At 31.5% G+C, this 20109-nt stretch overlaps 2 protein-coding genes across 2 annotated transcripts in view; one reads left to right on the top strand and one right to left on the bottom strand.

The window, feature by feature from the left end:
- The window catches only part of LOC124354226 (roundabout homolog 2-like), a 607997-nt gene that overhangs the window by 429873 nt on the left and 158015 nt on the right, over positions 1-20109 (top strand). The window lies entirely within an intron of this gene.
- LOC124354230 (sodium-coupled monocarboxylate transporter 1-like) lies at positions 15896-17656 on the bottom strand. The gene is made up of 3 exons (XM_046804534.1): positions 17589-17656; positions 16305-16453; positions 15896-16221 (listed from the first exon to the last, which is right to left on the bottom strand). The coding sequence occupies exons 1-3, from the start codon at positions 17613-17615 to the stop codon at positions 15927-15929; spliced, it is 471 nt and encodes a 156-aa protein (XP_046660490.1). The 5' UTR covers positions 17616-17656; the 3' UTR covers positions 15896-15926.

Here is a 20109-nt window from a genome sequence, read left to right as displayed (position 1 = left end):
TACAGAGTCAGGTGCTTGGAAGCACGTGTGACTTATTTACAACATAATGCAATAACTTAGGCTAAATATACATGCAGTTGGCAATTCAAGGTTTTTTTCTTATTTTTATGCTTTCTTCCCACCATGGTGCACAAATACTATACTCTTTACTATCAGCCCATAATATATACTTAATTTACTACTTATACAATCCAGATTTTTAACAAGAACCATCTCACAAAAACGAGGTAAAAAAAAAAATTTAACAAGCATAAATATATTAAGTTTTAAACAAATAAATATATAAATAATAAAATATTAAATATCAAATATCAAATATCACATTTTTGGCCAGAACACTTTCTATCCCCATGAACAACCCAAAACAGTAAGATCAACAAACAATATTCAAAATATCAACAAGCATAAATATATAAATAGATTTAAAAATAAATAATTATCAAAACAGCAGTAGAGTATTATAAATTTCAAAAATTATTAACAAGCATAAATATATAAATAGATTCAACAAACAAATAATTATCAAAACAGCAACAGAGTATTATAAATTTCAAAAAAAACATCAACAAGCATAAATATATAAATAGATTTAAAAATAAATAATTATCAAAACAGCAGTAGAGTATTATAAATTTCAAAAATATTAACAAGCATAAATATATAAATAGATTTAACAAACAAATAATTATCAAAACAGCAACAGAGTATTATAAATTTCAAAAATATCAACAAGCATAAATATATAAATAGATTTAACAAACAAATAATTATCAAACAGTAAATAACAAATATAAAATACCAATGACAAATATAACACAAACAGACGACAACAACATAAAATAGTATGTAAGTATTAATAGAATATATAATTTTTCATTACTTTCCACGACATACATTTTAATCTTCATTTTAAATCTGGGTCTCGAATCAAATATTATTATCATTTCCTAATTTTAAAATACATTTATTTATTATTTTTGGTCCAATATAACAAAAATTGTTTTCGAGCGATTTCCTTTCTAAAACATGGAACAAGAACTGACAATATATCCGATGATCTTGTATTGACCCCCGTTTTCCCTAATATGATACTTATCTATTTGTTTGTGCATATGAATTGCTGAACACAATACATATAGTTTATTTAAAGTTAATATGTTGTTTTTCAAAAAAATACATGAGAAACTCTATCAAATTTTTTTAAACTAAAAACATTTCTAATAGCAAATCGTTGTGTCATACCGAATTGGTTTTTAAAACATTTTCATTACTCCCCCCATAATGGATTATTCCATACCTTAACAGACCCTCAAACCAAGAGAAATAAAGCTTTAATAAATAGTTCGAGGCAAGGAATTCTCTCATATGAAATAGGGCATAGTTTACGTTTCTCAATTTTTTCACTAAATAATTACCATAAGCGTCCCATTTTAACCACCTATCAATAATCAAAACCTAGGTATTTAATATTACTAACGATTTCAATTGGTTCACATACACAATTATATTTACAAAGGTGCTTGTTGACAATAAAAAGTAATCCATGGATTTACAGATGATTTGGTACAGTTAGTAAATAGAAAAAATTATTTATATAAATTATATGCCAAAGATAGAAATAATTTGTTTATTAAGACACGGTACATTACTTTATCTAGATTGGTGTGCAGACAGGTTAAGCAGGCTAAATTGAGTCACTATTCATCTTTGGTGGATAGGAGTAATGGAAACACAAAAAATATTGGAAAATCGTTTAAGAGCATCACGCATAAAGAAAAAAGTAAAATACATAAAGTTATATGCAACGGGGCTGTAACAGAGGTGAAGGGTAATGAAGTAATGGTTGCTGAGCAGTTTTAATCAATATTTTGTAAATGTAACGGCCCAATTGAGAGAAGAGTCATTTGGCAAATGACTTATTTAATAATCTAAATTTTTTGTGAATTAGATTCATATTTTGAGGATTTTCATATTACAGAAAATTGTATTTATGACATAATAAGTAAAATGAAGAACAAGAAAAGTTGTGGATTGGATTGCATTAATATAATAACTATAAAGAAAAATATAACTGTTTTTGTTCCTATTTTGAATCATATATTCTCAAAATCGTTATTGCAGGTGTGTTTCCCAATGCCTTTAAGGTCGCAGCTGTTGTGCCAATTTATAAATCTGGAAATCCGCAAGAATTCTCGTCATACCGACCTATATCCGTGATTAGCACTCTAGCAAAGATTTTTGAGTCTATTATAAAACAACAATTGTTAATGTATTTTTTAAACAATTCTATAATTAGCTAATAATCAGTTTGGGTTTTTGCATAATAAAGGTACAGATGTTGCTATAGAGAAACATAAAACATATAAGATATATTGCTGAGTCGCTGGATGTAAGTAAATTTACAGTTGCAATTTACCTCGATTTCCGTAAAGCTTTTGACCTTGTGGACATAGAGATACTGTTGAGGCAGCTGAGGGGGTACGGAGTTAAGGGTAATGCATTGTTTCTGGTTGGAATCATTTTGTAAACATAGGAAGCAAGTAATAAAAATCGAAAATCATACTAGTGCAGCTATGGAATTGAAGTATGGAGTGGCACAGGGAGGTGTTCTTGGAACCCTTTTGTTTATTATATATATAAATGAACTATTAAAATTAAAACTAAATTCTCAGATTTTTTGCATATGCAGATGATACAGCTTTAGTATGTTCATCGTATAGTAAGACTAGTTTAAGGTTGTCGATCTCTAATGATTTGGAAGCTGTGTCAAACTGGCTAATAGATTATAAACTCCTAATAAATACATCTAAGACAAAGTGTTTGGTATATTCAGAAAGAGAGAAAACCTGCGAAGATCTACAACACGACTTTACTTTTTATTGTCACAAGCACCTTTGTAAATATAATCCACTTGTGTGTGTGTGTGTGTGTGTGTGTGTGTGTGTGTGTGTGTGTGTGTGTGTGTGTGTGTGTGTGTGTGTGTGTGTGTGTGTTGTGTGTGTGTGTGTGTGTGTGTGTGTAGTGTGCTGTGTGTGTGTGTGTGTGTGTGTGTGTGTGTGTGTGTGTGTGTGTGTGTGTGTGTGTGTGTGTGTGTGTGTGTGTGTGTGTGTGTGTGTGTGTGTGTGTGTGTGTGTGTGTGTGTGTGTGTGTGTGTGTGTGTGGTGTGTGTGTGTGTGTGTGTGTGTGTGTGTGTGTGTGTGTGTGTGTGTGTGTGTGTGTGTGTGTGTGTGTGTGTGTGTGTGTGTGTGTGTGGTGTGTGTGTGTGTGTGTGTGTGTGTGTGTGTGTGTGTGGTGTGTGTGTGTGTGTGTGTGTGTGTGTGTGTGTGTGTGTGTGTGTGTGTGTGTGTGTGTGCCTATGACGTACATGTCGCTCAATGGGAAACTGTGTCCAATCATATATCATATCAATCATATCATACATGATATCCAGATATTCTTGTTTAAATTTTGTACCATATATGTATAGAAAATTTGTATATATCTAGATGTTCTTGTATTTTATCAATTTAATTCGACTGCTAATTCGTGCGGTTCGTAAAAACTTACAACAGATAATAGTTTGGTCGTACGTCATAAAACTTTTTATGAAAAATATAATTAATGAATGCATACCAGATCAGAGAACTCAAAACTCAAACTAAACGGTAGCTAAACACAAATTTTTAAATGTTTTGAATCTTAAAAGAAAAATATGATAATTTAACAGTTTTTGGTTGGTTTACTTATTACAATTACCGCGAGTGCTGAAACGGTATAACAGCCCATATGGTACTAATTAAAATTTTAAATCTCGGTCAAATGATTAATTAGATATCATATGGACAAACAAGCAATATGTTTCAATCGATTCCTAAAATGTTCAGTAAAAATTTTATTACATCAATAATTTTAAATTTTTTAGATATATCACTTAGTATACCAATAACTGCTGTTGAATGTGTTTAGTCTCAAATGAGAATCAAATATTTACCCAGACTCACGTATCTTTTGCTTGCTGTATTCGTCGGTAACTTTTAATAAATAAACTCTCTCTTCCCTAATCCAATAAAAACGTTGAAAACTCAAACCGTTGAGAAATATCTTTGATGTGCTTACCAGTATATAAGTTACAGTTTTAATGAAGGGTATCCGATATATTTTGCTTACATCTTTTTCTCTGTATAAGTTTTAAATGTTTTACAGCAGTCATTACGCTTACTTGGTAAATTCATTTTATACAGACGAGTAATGTTTCCAAACCTACGATTTTTAAATGTGACATTAATCTTCCCTTTTTCTATATACTGTATATCCCGCCTTTATGTCTGTACCTGCCGATGATTTTACCAAACCCGATGAACGAGTGTTATGGGAAGAAATGCAAAAAGTAGAATTGATGTTTAGGAAAACTATTTATATCCAGCAATGATCCATAGTAACACGTAGCTCTAAAAGTCTAAAATATCAACTACTTAGTAACACTAAATATAATATAAATTATTCAAAACCATTTTATTTCATTTATTTATTTATTTACGTTTCAGAGTTTAAATAAAAATAAAAACTAGTTTGCTGAGATTGTAAAACAGATACCCCACGAACCTTGTGTACCAAAAACGGTTTTCTTTTTTTCCATCATTTATGTAATTTAATATCAAGCAAATAAATATTGATACTCTATTTTACATCACAATTTCATATAAATGAATTTATCCACATTTTATATGCTTGAAAGGAAATATACATAACGATCTGTTTTTACTGCAAATATAATTACTGATTTATTTTGAGGTATTAAACATATAATATAAGAAAATTAAAGAGGAATGTATTAATATCTAGTAGACTACAATAATAATAAAACAGACCATTTAATGATTATTTATTTAAGTAAACACATTTACAAATTAAGAAACGATAAACACACTTTTAACCTGAGCTAGTTCGTTTTTCCATTTTTGAAATGACCAAGTCCATTAACATGTTTATAAACTTGTTATTTTTATGAGCAATGTGCTACTAGAATATAAAAGCAATTTATGAAAGCCATTCCTACATTTTCGAATAAGCCACAAACTTTTTTAGCTGCTTATTTGCAGTTGTTTGACTGCTCAGAATTATAAAATTACTACAAATAAAGTACATCAAATAAAGAGGTGAAATTATAAAAAATAAAGTATAAATTGTATTCTTTTATGTGTTCAACAATGACACCGGTATGAGTTGATATAGGTTTTTAATTTATTGAAAATTCTAAGCTTAGATTTAATGGATTGTATTCATTTAAAGAGGCTGCCTTTAATTGTATAAATCAGATAGGGTTATATACAGGGTGTCAATTAAGTCTGGAACCTCTTTTTTAATTCTTAAACCACAATATAAAAAAATACCAAAGTTCACACGTGCTTACTGGTGATAGTAACGCACACATCTGCCCAATTACCGACCAGATAATCCACAAGGAGTCAGACAAAATTCAAAAATAGCAGCATAGGTCAAGTTTGGTATCAAATTAAAGGACTTAATTAGCAGAGTACAATGACGCAAACCGGACTTCAAAAGGTGGATTCATTCAGAAGATATAGCTATTTGAATTTTAAAACAATTGAACAATGTAAATTATTAAGTATTACAAGTAAACACCAATTTTTAAGTACCTGTGATCAAAGTAAGTGTTCCCCTCCCATCATCTGACAATGTAGTAATCGAAGCCAGGAATCAATAATTATTACTAATAACACAACTACTGTTAGAATGTGAAAGTGGCAGATTGAGTCATACACAGCATCCACAGAAACTTAACGTTTGGGCAGGTATTATAGGAAATCAAATTATGGGCCCATTATTTATCAATGGTAATTTAAATGGTGACTCGTATCTAGCAATGCTCCAAAATGAGATAATTCCTGCACTACAAGCTGCTCTTGGTCGACAATTTCAAATAATTTATTTCCAACAAGATGGCGCGCCACCACACTTTGATCTCCTTGTTAGAGAATACTTGGATACAATATTCCTTCACAGAGGGATTGGAAGACGTGGTGCAGTAGAGTGACCCTGATTCCCCTCGTTCCCCTGATTTATCTCTGCAGGATTTTTTCTTTGGGGATACCTCAAAGATAAAGTTTATCGTACTAAGCCTCGAGATTTGGCGCACCTAAGAAATCTCATAGTCCAAGAAGCTCAAGATATTCCTCGTGACTACCTTCAAAATGCAGTGGATGGCTTTTACAACCGCCTAGGACATTGCCAGACGATGGTAGGGGAACATTTTGAACACTTACTTTGATCACAGGTACTTAAAAATTGGTGTTTACTTGTAATACTTAATAATTTACATTGTTCAATTGTTTTAAAATTCAAATAGCTATAACTACTGAATGAATCCACCTTTTTAAGTCCGGTTTGCAGCATTGTACTCTGCTAAGTAAGTCCTTTAATTTGATACCAAACTTGACCTATGCTGCTATTTAAGAATTTTGTCTGACTCCTTGTGGACCGTCCCCCAAAGGGATTATCTGGTCGGTAATTGGGCAGATGTGTGCGTTACTATCACCAGTAAGCACGTGTGAACTTTGGTATTTCTTTCTATTATGGTTCAAAAATTAAAAAAGAGGTTCCAGACTAAATTGACACCCTGTATATTCTGTAACTGAAGCACGACACTTTTAGGATTGTCTCCAAAATTTACCTTTTGTTTGGAGAGCGTATAATTACTTTTCCTCTTAAAAGATTTAGTTCTCCTTTATGAATTATTATTTATTGTATATCATATTTAGAGCTAGCTTATTATCTTGGTTTGTTATACACATAAACATTTATATAAAAGCTGTAGTTATTGAGCAAAAGAAATATAAGTTTTCTTTTGGTATAAAACTATATGAACACAAAAAAAGGAGCCACAAGACAATATATATTTGTATTGCAATAATAATACATGATAATAAATTATAAAGCTCTGCATATTTGCATCCTATAAGTTAGTAATTGGATTTTAACTAAAGTAACAAAATGCAGCAACCAAATCAATTACGGACAATCAACACTGCCAGGTATGTTTATATATTTAATTTGATTTAAAATTCAACCTAATAAAATAGAATTAAAAATTTGCCGACTTTTTTTGAGAAAAGATGTGATTTTTAAAGAATATACAAATATTTATCATATGAGTTTGAATAGATTAATATTTTAGTGATTACCTCATATTTCTAGAAAAGTGTGTTAAATTTAGTCAAAAGTTGACTTTTGTATTTTTGTAAAACATTTAACATAAGCCCATTTTATTTTTTTAAACATACACCTAATGTTTAACCATCAAGTAAGGATTATTCTTGAACCACTGAACTAAATCGATGGATGACTCGTAAAATAACTTAAGGAAATAGAAACGTAAGTTATCACTTAATCACTTACTCCGAGTCTGTATTTCTTTCTAGAATCTTTATTTTAATCTCTAGCGTATCAAACGATTCATTAGCCCTCAGACCCGAATTTAACACTTTATTTTATTCTTACTCTAAAATGATTCAGTAAGATTCATTGCAGTAGAAGTGTTTGGTGGAGAGCTACAATGTATTAATGTATTCCAACACAGGTAGTTTTATAAGTGTCCTGTATAATAAAAATATTTCACTTGTGCTGTGGTTGGAACTCCAAGACTCACAATGGTTTCAGTTGTTAATGTCAAGTAAATGTATGATGTACGTGAGTGAACAAGTCCAGCTTTATTATGGTTGATGGGAACGGCTTTTGTTGCGAGGAATTATCCGGCACTTTCCAATAATGGGCTCGCGCTGTCCAATTACCCTATTTTCTGCCTGGGCAGCGCATCCAATAACGTTCATTACGAGGATTATTCATGCGCAAATTGAGTTTCTTATTTGAAAATCATTACCTGAGTTTGATAACAATTTAACTTCTTGAATATGTCATGACCAGTTTCTCCACTAACTAGTTTTCTCGTTGGAGGTATGTGTTATAAAAAAAACAAATCCCAGTTATCGTTCAGAATGTTAGTCGCTATGGATATTTATTCTGTAGGCCGAGTTAGGGTAATATTATTTTCCCTCGATTTGCTGTTTTGTATGTTCTTTAAACACGTATTTATAAACATAAGAATTTTTTCTTCAAATAGCAACTCTCTTTTTGTGTTAAGAGATCTGGCATGTTGTGTTCTAAATGTGGGTACCCCATATCTAACTTTTTTAACAGTATCACTCTTTCTAAGGAGGTTTCGCACGAAAAGGGTCGATAATGAATTTTTACGGCACTTTGTGAACATTATCATAAGTACCTTCTACCATCTTCTTCTTATTGTAATTTAATACTTTTGTTAAACAAAAATAAAAATTTAATAATTCCTGGAGTGTTTGTTCAAAATTTATTTATTATCATAAGTATTGATTTATATTTAAAGAGAAATATAAATAAAACACTTTAAAATATCAGAATTGTTTAAATAAATTGCAAAATACCGTTGTTCTTTCCAGCGAAAACTGTATGAGTGAGAGGGCACCTGCAAACCCCCATGTATGTCTGTATATATTGTGAATAATAATAATGTTGCTGTTATTTTGATGAACCCGATCTATTTTTATTCTCATTCCTAATAAATATCATTCATATTTTATATTCAAACTTTATATACGATTTCAAAAAGACAGTATTTAGTTAAATGAAGTTTTAGAACCTTCAAAAACTAACAGTTTTGAGATTGTAATTTAATTCCGAGTTTTTATTAAATTTAAAGAATTCATCGCACGGACAACTTACTGTTTGAAATCAAATTTTTTTAAATGTTTTGAACCAATATATCTTTATCAACATGATACAAAGTTACGATATGTTCTTAGTAAAACGGACATACTGTATATTTGAAGTAAACTTTTGAAATACTGCAATTTACTTTTACACTATTGGAAATGCGTTTGCTATGTTCTGGAGAATGATAGAATGGAGAATCATCTTCTAATATAAGATCGATAAACTATCAATAAAATAAACAATTTTCAAATGTTCAAAGATTTTCATTAGGTATAGAAAATGTTTTAAAAAGTCAGAATTATGATTTTTTTTAATGACTTCAACGGTGAGCAATTCCCTACCCGTGTCTCCAGATATTCATCAAATCCCTAATCTAAATAAACAGTAACGTCAACAATTGAAAGCCAATTTTCATTGTATAAGCAGACAACGTGATTTTTTTAATCAATGGAGAAACTTCTCGTAAATAAGGCGATCGTCAAACCACGCTAGTTTTAGTTCAGATTGATATGTGATGATATTAATAACGTTAAACATATAATATAGAGTTTTATTTCCGCATTATATTTTACACACTTATTATTAAGTTTCATGTACGTTATATGTTAAATAAGCGTCAGCGATATTCATTATCTATATGCAGTTGCCTGACGATGACACAAGTATTATTTACGTATATTCTGGGCGACTTTAAATGTATCTAGCTAAAAAAATTATAATCTGTGAAAACCATTATCTATTTAAATATCTTACTGTAAAAAGTCCTTTATCGATGTCAAGAGATTCCAGCTTGCGTGCTTACATAGTGCAAACTAGCTCTCGGCTATTACACTAATATTATAATATGGAAGGTATGTAATCAACTGTTGATTTCTACAGAGCTTGTAACCTTCCAATTTGTAACCTTCCAAGTAAATCTCTGTTCAGACATCGATGTGCCCTGGTGAGCAGGTGAACAGTGTAGAACGTGAAATGGTACAATGGAATGGAGAATATCCCAATTCGATACATTACATGGGTGAAAAGAAGCAATCGCCAGAATGGGAACGGAAAACTGCCGCTTTGTATGAACTGATTGTGTCCAAGCTTTTTGTGTCCGTCGGTACATTGCTATAAGCAGCAGATGTACCCATATAATTGTGCTCAAGCTTACTATACTTATTAGTGTAAACTGTGTATAAGCTTACAATACTTATCGGTACAAATTGGGTTTAGGTTTACATATACTTATTAGTGGATATTGTGATTAATATTACTATACTTATTAGTGTAGATTTTCTTTAAGATTATTTAGTATAATTGGGAACTCGCGTTTAAATATGGTACGGCTTTTAATCGTATTTACAATTGAAAATTAGTTATATATCATATCAATAATTAATCAGCGTAGAACAAGGAACAAGCATAACATCGAATATAATGGTCATAATGAATTAAGTTTTGATAAATAGACTTTATAGTGCTTTATAGTAAAGTTTATAGTGCTGCAACTTCTAAATACATTTCTTATAATTTCATTTAATAAATGTATTTAAATAGAGGTGAGTTTCATTAATATATACCTTTCAAATATATTTCTATTAAACTCTGTCCTACAATAAACCATATGAAGTATCAAATAAATCGATTAAAATGGATCTACCAAACACCCAACCTTTTTTTGTGAATATCGGCTTTTAGTAATTACAAAAATAAATCTATGATTTAGAATATTCCAGTGATCATCAGTTACTTTTTTTATTCAAATAGAACAGCTTTTATGTCATTTTGGTTAAAAAAACAAATTTAAAATTTGTCTACTGTAAAGTTATTAATAATTAATTTATGAGTCACTAACATAGTATTTTTGCAAAATATTGTATTAGAAATTTACAATATGTAATATAACATATGTATATTTATATTTAAGTTATCTATTTACCTTAGTTAATTTTATAACTGAATGTTACTTATTGTATACCAACTTGCGTTATTCGCATGTTATTTTTAACGATATAAGCAGCTGTAATCTTAGCTTACATTGCCAGTTTCTTACCAACAACTTAGTTTTCCGGTTCAGAACACATCGTAACACTGCTCGCACAATTACATACTTGAAACACAATCGGCCTCTCTGTGCGAGCAATCTCTTCAGTGCACGTATGGGAAACTGAAACTGAAGGGGCAGTGACGTATCGTGTTTGGCTTTAGCGCAATCCACCAACCCACAATATGAGAAAAATGCTTCTTTTTACTAAGTAAAGTGAGCCTTAAATACATCATAGATTTCATGTATACACAGTAGAATCGTGTCCTTCACTGGCCTTAAAACAGTTGTTCAGAGTTTAAGCAAGCTCATCGTGACTTTAATTTAAACGTAGAAAATTCTCACACCTAAATTCCATTATTTGTTTTTAAAGGTTTTATTGTTCTGTGGTTTATGTATTTTACTCGTTCTTCTGTGATGGGCTGGATAATGTTCCCTTTTATTCATTATACCTATCTTTATTCAATACGCAGAACCTCCGAACTCCGTGCTAACGTTCAGTTATTTATTGGGTTGTGTTAGTCTCCTATTTACCGAATATCCTAAACTCCCATTCTAATATGTGCAACAATGCTAAAACATCAGATGATGTTTACACTTCTGCTGTGAACTTATGTTACGGTGTATAGCATTTAAAGATTTTAGATTGTATTCAAGCCGTCCTCGCTCTGAGTCCAAACAGCCCACATCATCTACTTAGAGAGGCTGTGGGAATAGCTGCAGCTTCTCCCTGTGCTATAGTCAAAGTTTTCCATGTACAAGTTTTGTCGCTACTAGTGACAATGGTTTCCACTCCATTTGTTTGATCGTAAAATTGCAGTAAAAAATAAATAAATCGATTGGCGGCTCATTTATGTCAACTCCATTATTTTTCTTTTAGATTTAGTTTCCTTAATTATTTTATCTAATTCAGGAATTATTATTTTGTTAAAAACTGAATCAATTTAACAACAAGGATCTATGTAGTTTCCATCGCATTTTACATTTGTTACGATTACGATGAAAAGCCGTAAAAGTCTTACTAAAGAGTCTGTCTTTCCCATTTTAATTACTTAAAACAGGATTTAGTTACATCATATGACGTAAGTCAAAAGTGCTCAGGTTTCATTAAAATAGTTTCCTTTTACCCTTTAGACACTATTTGATCGGATAAGATTCTCAGTGCACAACCGGTACAGAATTCCAAAAGTGTTTAGTTTCTTGCCGAAAAAACTGTAGCCTAATACGTGTAAAACTGTATTACACAACTTAATTTACAAAGATTAATTTCAATGGTTATAAAACATTATAATTATTATAACGATTATAAAGTATATTTCAACTACTTTAGAAGAATTTATCTCGATGTAAGGAAGCTAATTCAATCTTCAAATCTATATGCAAAAAAACAATATTTCTTCTTATTGATAATTAAAATACTGTAGCAACATGTTGACAGTAAGCTACTACGATCTAGCGGTGACTGTACAAACTAACTTGTCTGTTGTCAAATTTCCGTCGCTGCAACTGGCTGCTAATGCGACCTAGTGGCTATGGAACCAACTATGTTGATTTCATTACATGTATAAAACCGATTGAAACTAAAATCTGTTTAGAATTGATGAACTTTGTACATTCCAAAATTCAGTGGTATATTTGAAGAAAATCGATAAAAAGCAATATTGAAGATGTATCATGTTTGTTCGAAGACTTGTCATCAAAACTCTTCACTTTGGTTTTGTGTCTGTTTCTTATTACCTATAACTAGATAAAAGCTATCAATCTTTCAATACTGGCATACTGATATTATATCCAGAGTAACATAATAAATGTGCTTTACACGTCTTCATTGCGAAAAGTTGGTTTCATCCATTTTACGTGGTAACATTTATTACAGACCGTTATTCTTTATCTGTTCTTAAAGTAACAATCAAAATATCAACTAACTAACTTTAATTACACTGTATTCTTATTTACAACTGTTTTAAACAATTTTGCTGGAGGCAAATAAACATGGAAAGTATTTTTTTTTTGTCAGGAAGTATTTTTTTATTTAAACTAATAATTGGAGGGTTCTTGAGATAAGACCACCTAAAATGGCTGAAGACGTGGATATGCATTTTTATAACACGGCTATATGATTGAAGGAAATAACATGTTTTTAACATTATACAAAATGTCTTTTCCATGAGTTATATATTATTTTAAAATGTGTCAGTTCGTTGAGTAGTATTTCGTTTAAAAAGTTTTAATATGCTCGTCATAGTTCATTGAGAAATATGTTTATTCCTTTAAAAACATCATACTTTTTTCTAAAAGTACCAATTCCTTATTTTTAGCCGTTTTTTAGGTCTGTAGTTATCTTACCTTCTGTGGCTCTGTCCGTCATGTAAAATAATTGAACGGAGCTTTTTACCAACTGTTTTTCGACACAATTCAATGAAGTTAACATAGTTAGTCGCGACAGCGACAAAAGTCAAGTCCAGACAAGTTAGTTTATACAGTGGCCTCTAGACCGTAGCAGCTTCAGATAACACGACGCAACAGTATTTTAATTATCAATAACAATAAATATTTTGTTGTTTATAGATTTGAATATGGAATTAGCTTTGTTACATCGATTCTTACATCAATACAACAATTCTTAAAAGTTGTTAAAATCTACTAACCATTATAATTAATCTTTGTAAATTAAGCCATGTAATACTAAGACTACTAAAAAGTTCTTTCTGTAAGATACTGAAAAATGCAACATAAATAGTACAGTTGTTAGGGCAGAAAACCAGTTTTGAGTACTTGTAATGAACGCGTCTGTCCCTGTGTCTGTAAACACGTGTTATATCCAATATACTCGTAATTTGCATTTAATTTTCCTTTTTTTAATTGGTGGTTTCGCAAACAATGTTTAAATTTAATGACCGTATCGTACTTGGTAAAATCACTTAAGCCCTATTGCTATTTTAGAGCATTTTTTGTTCGAATCAATTATGTTTTTAGTACAGCTGTTTCTTGTAGCCCGACCAATAAAATATGTTCATGTAGGTCTCAAAAACGTACTCTCGTCTGTGTTAATTAGGAATTCTATGTTTTAGGTTAGTGGCGTTCAGAACAAATTTCGCCGAAACGTGAGTAAATTAAAATAATCTCAGTGTGTGTATATGTTATGTGAAAATCATGTTTAATTATATGTAAGTGGTTTAACTTACCAATAAAATGTGTATGTTTTGAAACGCACCAAAAATAATTTTACACAAATTTAGGTTGGCTAGGTGTTTTTATGATCACTTTAAAAAGTAGAAATTTGTCAAATTTTCATATATTGAACGACTTTAAAATAGGAGAGCAGGATGTGAATTTTATTTGCGTTAATTTAATTTATTATATGTTAAGTGAGTTTTAAGAAACACCACTAGTTGATCCTCTCCGACCTTTTACTAGTTTGGACCGGTATAAAGTCAATAAATAATTTTGGGAGTTCACATTAAACTTTGTTTTGAAACTTTACTTAAATTTAATTTTCTCATGGGAGGGTTTTTTAGAATTACTACAATTAACCTACGAGTATATTAATAATAATACTAGGTCAATTTATGTAGTATTATTTTACGTAGTAATAAATTAATACGCCAATAAAATAGTATTACCTCAATTTAACATATTTGATACTTAACAAAATTAAATTTTGAAAATTACGTGAACAGAATTATGCCTATCGCAGGCAATATGGAGTGCGTTTTGGATCAGAGGTGGCAAAAAGTGCAGATATAGAATCGTTTCCAATAATCCTTAGTTGTATTGTTCTTCTTCTTCTTTCTTATTAAATGTTATTATTAATTAATTTAAAACAAACACTCTAACAATAATTAAACTTTATTTGTACAGATTCTTTTGTTTTCAATGAAAACATAATCATATCCACATAACTGAAATGATAGTAAAACTGTAACGATTTTAAATTATTTAAAAAGGATTACAATCCAGATGATTAACGCTTTATTATACCCATAACATTTTTAACAATTTTAATTTACTTAGAATAGAATTTCGTGTATAATCCTTACATTAATTTACTTTTTTGGTAAGTAAGAAATTCCAGGAGCTGAGAGCAAAAAATTGCATTTTATGAGGACACAAGCTGAGTCTGAATTGACTGATGCATTTTTCTTAGGCACAAAATCGACCGACAGTTTTACTAGTTTTGGTGTAGGTCGTAATAAGAGTTTATAAAAAGGGTTAAACACATGAAACGTGTTTTACACAGATACATTTCTCCCGGCTTGGAACATTTAAAATCGACCTTCATACACATAAATAATAGCATCATCGACATCACCGTCAGACCCATGTATAATGAGACTTAAAGTAGTCACAATGTAGTACGTATTCCACCAATTGAACAAGCAAAACATTAATGTAGGCTTCACAGTGCAATAACAATGTTCATTTTGAGCTTCTTCGTTGCCAAACGTCTTATGAATCTCTTTAGACGAGCAGGACTCCAGATTGGAAGTCTTTGTATGTGCGTGTGTGTAGATTATTTCTGCTCTATTCTTTTTGTAAAATAGTAAAGTAATCTTGCTTAAAGGGTTTTGGACTGCGATTTTTTATGGGTCTTACGGAGCAAAAATAATTGTAAAAATAGTATAAATATAATAAAAGTAGATTTTCATATATGAGTTTTGTGATATCTGGTAAACTTTTAAGAAAGTAGCGTCGAAAACACCTTCATAACATGTGCTCCATCGAAGCATTGTAATAGCAAGAACATTTTTTTGACGTGAACCTTCAAAATTCTCATAAACTACAAATAAAACTTTTATCTTGGAAGTTTTTATGAAAATTACATTGTGGTGAGCGCCTTTTTTGTAGGGTGTAAAAGTGGTAGTATACAAAATATTTATAAATTTTATATTAATGGAGAGCAGTTTTTCAGAGACAACAATAAATAAAGTCGCTATCAAATATTTATAATCTCTGTCAGCTAACTGTTCATCAAACATATAACTAAAAAGACATTAAAACATGGCTATACATATTTTAAATCTTGAACCGATTACAAGATTATTCATTTTCTTCTTTTAAATACTGTCACTGAGTTAACAATATTGAGGCACTTTGAAATAAATAAACCAGCACAATCAATTATTCCGTGGGTGATTGGTTTACTCTCGTTTACTCACAAATCAGTGTCATGTTGAGAAGTAAGATCGTAGTGCAAGGTATTTGGACGTATCTCTTGTTTCTTTTGGGGTAGGAACCTCCGCACGCAGGGTGTGAAGAGGTCCGGACTCAAGGAGGAGACATCTGGCGGCTCAGTCAACAGAGATACCACCAGGCCTACCACTAGACCAGAGACTGCGCTAATCGTTGTGTAGTAGTTGTAGGACAGTTGGTAGACCTGAGGCACTGAGATGTCCGCCACCACTGGAGAGCTCAACCCTGTGTAGTTATACAACAGGGACGCATTGGAACTGTAATAGAAATGTCTTTATGCACACAGAAATTATTTGCCTATTAAAACCTTTCATTGTTAGCATAACCTATTAATACTTACTGATAATTCCGGTAAATTCCTACGGGACACTCATCAATACTGGTTTTCTTGCCAGGGAATTTTAGTTTACCCTGAATTATGTAGAATTGAGCGTGGAAAATTATCCAAGATGCCACTAAGAAACTTGCTACCCCTCCCATGACTGCTCCCTGAAATAGAATAAATGTGAATTTTACAGTATGTAAGAATAGCGTTACCATTTTTAAACAGATATACACATTAAAAATATAACTCGTAATTAGTTGTTAGTCCAATTAATGTCAAATTTAGAACAATTATTTCTTCTTTGTTTGAAGGTTATTTTTTTAGAGTCGTAGGTTGTTGGTAGATGAATGCAGACGTATTGTGACCTGTATTCTGTAGTTCAGTTTTAATGATTGGTGTTGTGAATAGTTTTTTATTAAGTGCATGTTTTTAGAGTTAGTGAAGTTGACAAACAACATGGTGGTTGTGATTCCTGACTTAGGCGTGCCACAACGCTTTGGTATGATTTGTTTATTTTAACTTAGTTTGTAATTATGTATTAGATTAGTTATTATCTGAAGAAGAGATCAGATTGCACATCTCGAAAAGTAGTGTTACTGATTTCTTGTTTCACTGAACGATGGCAAATATCCGGATAAATCCTGTTTCCTTTACAATTATTTCTTAATCACATTTTATATGTTACTAGTTTAAAAAAATATTTATTAATCTTTTATGTATGTGTATGTGTGTGTGTACATATACATAATATTCAACAATTATAGGATGTTCGTACTGTATGGTTTTAGTGTCCCAACAAACTTTCTTTTTTTAATAGACATAAACTTTTTAAACAGGGGGTTTATTGATTATGAAATTTACTATGGGATAACGGTTTAAACAATTTGGAAATAATTATGACACCTGGAAATGGAATCCGTTACATATCTGTTAAAGAGCCACTTAAGGTGAGCGTCAAGACATAATGGCTACGTCCATCATAAAACTATTATTAATACATTAAATAAGAATACACGAACTGTTTAATCCACCAAACTGTTATATAAATCTAGGGAGCTCTTTCGTTTTAATTGCGCTTTTCTAGTTTGATGCTTACTTGTTTATACGCCCATATAAATTATTAATCACGTAGTTCTTTATCTAAGCTATATTTAGATGTGATGTTTTGTAGTCTTAAATATTTTGAGATACGTTTTAATTTTAAAGATATTATCTAAGATTAAATTTCCCTCTATAACTATAGATAGTTTGCCATAAGAACAAAAATATATTTTTCGAAAGAAAAATCCAATTATTTACCTTAGCGTTTGCACGAGGAAAGAACATTCCAAGGGTGAATAGGGAAAAGAGTGCTCCATAAACAACTCCAAGCGCACTAACTGTCATCTGTAAACACATTAGAAAGATATAGATTTTTTCTTCAAAATAGTTACTATCGATGCTTGTATTAGTAAAAACAGCATCTTTCTACATAGTTAAACTAATCTAGGTTTTATTATACAGGTTTTAAGGTAGAATTTGAGCTAAGTCACACCCAGAAAGTGAACTTTACGTTGTAATCTTCTTTCGGGGTTTTGAATCCATTATGTTCATGACGACTCAAACTTTCTTCTTTTGAGAGCAGAATCGATCATTCGCCGATTAAGAAGGATTTTCAAAAGCATGGACTCCCGCCTGTACTCTTACCATGGCTCGGCCCTGTGAGTCATGCGGCTGAAATGTGTAATGACCGTGACATTTAACCCGCCTATATCCTATGAGAATTTTCCTTTGAACGTTTAAATTTTGAGGAGGTAACGCCCCACAATTTCAGACCTAGAATTGAGTCATGTGATACAAATGTCATAGCCAGTTGCAGACAAGTGGTATTTGCGGTCTGCCACTTGATAGGTTCCTTATAATTTAAGACAGAGAGCAGTGCGTTCAAATAGCGGGTAATCTGTGAGACAGGGTCAAATGTTTATGGTGTTCCTCAAGGATCAATATTAAGGCCAGTTCTATTCTTAATTTACGTCATCAGGTTGGACTCATCAATCCGGAGTAGAAAAGTGATTTACTACGTTGACAATACGACTCTCTGCATGACATTAAAATCGAAACACGATCTCGAAATGAATTCACTCATTGAGTTGAATTGGTGATTGAGAATTTCTCTAGATTAATTTTAAAACGAACAGTTCAAAATCAAACGCCCAAAATTTTAGCCCTCGGTAGTAATAAGTGCCCAGAGGTGAGCCACGTTCTTCTGGAAGAAGCTGATTTCACAAATTTCCTTTAAATGTACCTTGATTGATGGCTGACATGTGACTACCACATCGAAAGTGTTTTCTCTAAGGCATTTATGTCCTGCGCAACCTTGCACAATATGGTCCTATAAATGTATTATAAATTATTTATTGTGGTGTGGTACGTCCACATTTGTTTTACGATTTAATATTGTGGGAAAGCTGTTCCAAATAAGATTTGAAAGAGTTTTTAAATCTAAAAAACTCAAAATTCTTTGAAAAGCTATCCCCATATAGTTGTGCAAAGAGGCCATTAGGGAGCTGGGTTTACTGACTTTACCCTGCCTCTGTATTCTCTATATGTCTCTATATTTCGTCCAGTTCTGTCGACTCAAGTGCGAGTTAGTGCAGGACAGGGATATTCATCAGTACAAAACAAGATGCAGTGACAACATGAACGAATAATACAAAGCGGCATCGAACTGAACGTTTGATTGAACACTCAAGTTGGATTCAGGCTCTCTGATGGTATCAAACAACTAAATAATTAAAAGCTCGTTAGAAACACCTCCTGCTGGCAAAGGCGTTTTACTCTGTTCATGAGTTCATAATGGATTGCTGGGATGAAAAATCCAGAAATCTTTGAAAAAATTAAGCAACAATGAAACCCCCTTATTCCGATATTTTTTTGTTTTTTATTTAATTTTGAGAAAACATTATTTAAATGATACATTTGCTAGATTCACACTGCTGACGCATGCAATAATTGTTAATTCTCACCACGCAATAAAGATATATATATAATTCGCTTCAGCGTGGCTAGTTCTTGTTATCTACGTGAACTCTCTATCCGCGAGGCAGGTGTTAAGCGCTTTCAAAGTGTAGGTGAGAGCATTGACTGCTCGTAATATAATTGTTTTACATAATTTATATATAGATTGCATAAAACAATAATACCTGATAAACTGTGCCCATCTTCTCCACAACAAACACTAGCATAACACAAACAGTGCCCAGAACTATAACTATAGTTTTGATGATCTTGGACTGTGTACTTTCAGAATGACAAACTGCAGGGAAATACACAGCCATCACGTCTTTATAGAGCATCCCTGCTATTGAGTTCAGCCAGGATGATATCGAGCTGGAAAAACAGTGACAGTAATACTGAATTGTCAGGAATAAGAGTTTATTTAAAACTATAATAGGACAAATTCTTAACTGGCATGGTTTTGAAATACACGTAAATAGGAACATACAAAAATGCATTGGTAGTTGAATGTATTGAAATTTTATTATTCACTTTTTTTACTTCCAGGATAGGTAAAAAGTTCGCACAACCTCTCAGATTTGACTTATTCAACATATTAGTAAGAAACTTTATCGTGGTTGCTTTACGTAATCAAGACGTTACGCTCTATTTCGTCTAGAATTTTTAATTTAGCAGTCTCCAAAAGTAATTGGACAGCTTAAAAATGAATCTGGTAATCCCAATAAAGTTTTTCTGAGGTAAACCTAAGTGCTCAATGCTTATTGTAGCCTTTAAGGCGTATAAAGCTACATACAACTAAGAAGTCATTTCCACACAAGTATTA

Source organism: Homalodisca vitripennis, chromosome 2 (assembly GCF_021130785.1).
Source record: "Homalodisca vitripennis isolate AUS2020 chromosome 2, UT_GWSS_2.1, whole genome shotgun sequence".
In the NCBI taxonomy this organism is placed as follows: Eukaryota; Metazoa; Arthropoda; class Insecta; order Hemiptera; family Cicadellidae; genus Homalodisca; species Homalodisca vitripennis.
Note: the sequence above shows the minus strand (reverse complement) of the source record. Positions and strands in the feature narration are given on the sequence as shown.

Coding starts and splice junctions, on each gene's coding strand:
- LOC124354230 (XM_046804534.1), bottom strand. CDS start 17,615: ATGTTCTTTCCTCGTGCAAACGCTAAG. Junction 16,454..17,588: donor TTCCTCGTGCAAACGCTAAG/GTAAATAATTGG, acceptor ATTCTATTTCAG/GGAGCAGTCATGGGAGGGGT. Junction 16,222..16,304: donor GGAATTTACCGGAATTATCA/GTAAGTATTAAT, acceptor TTTCTATTACAG/TTCCAATGCGTCCCTGTTGT.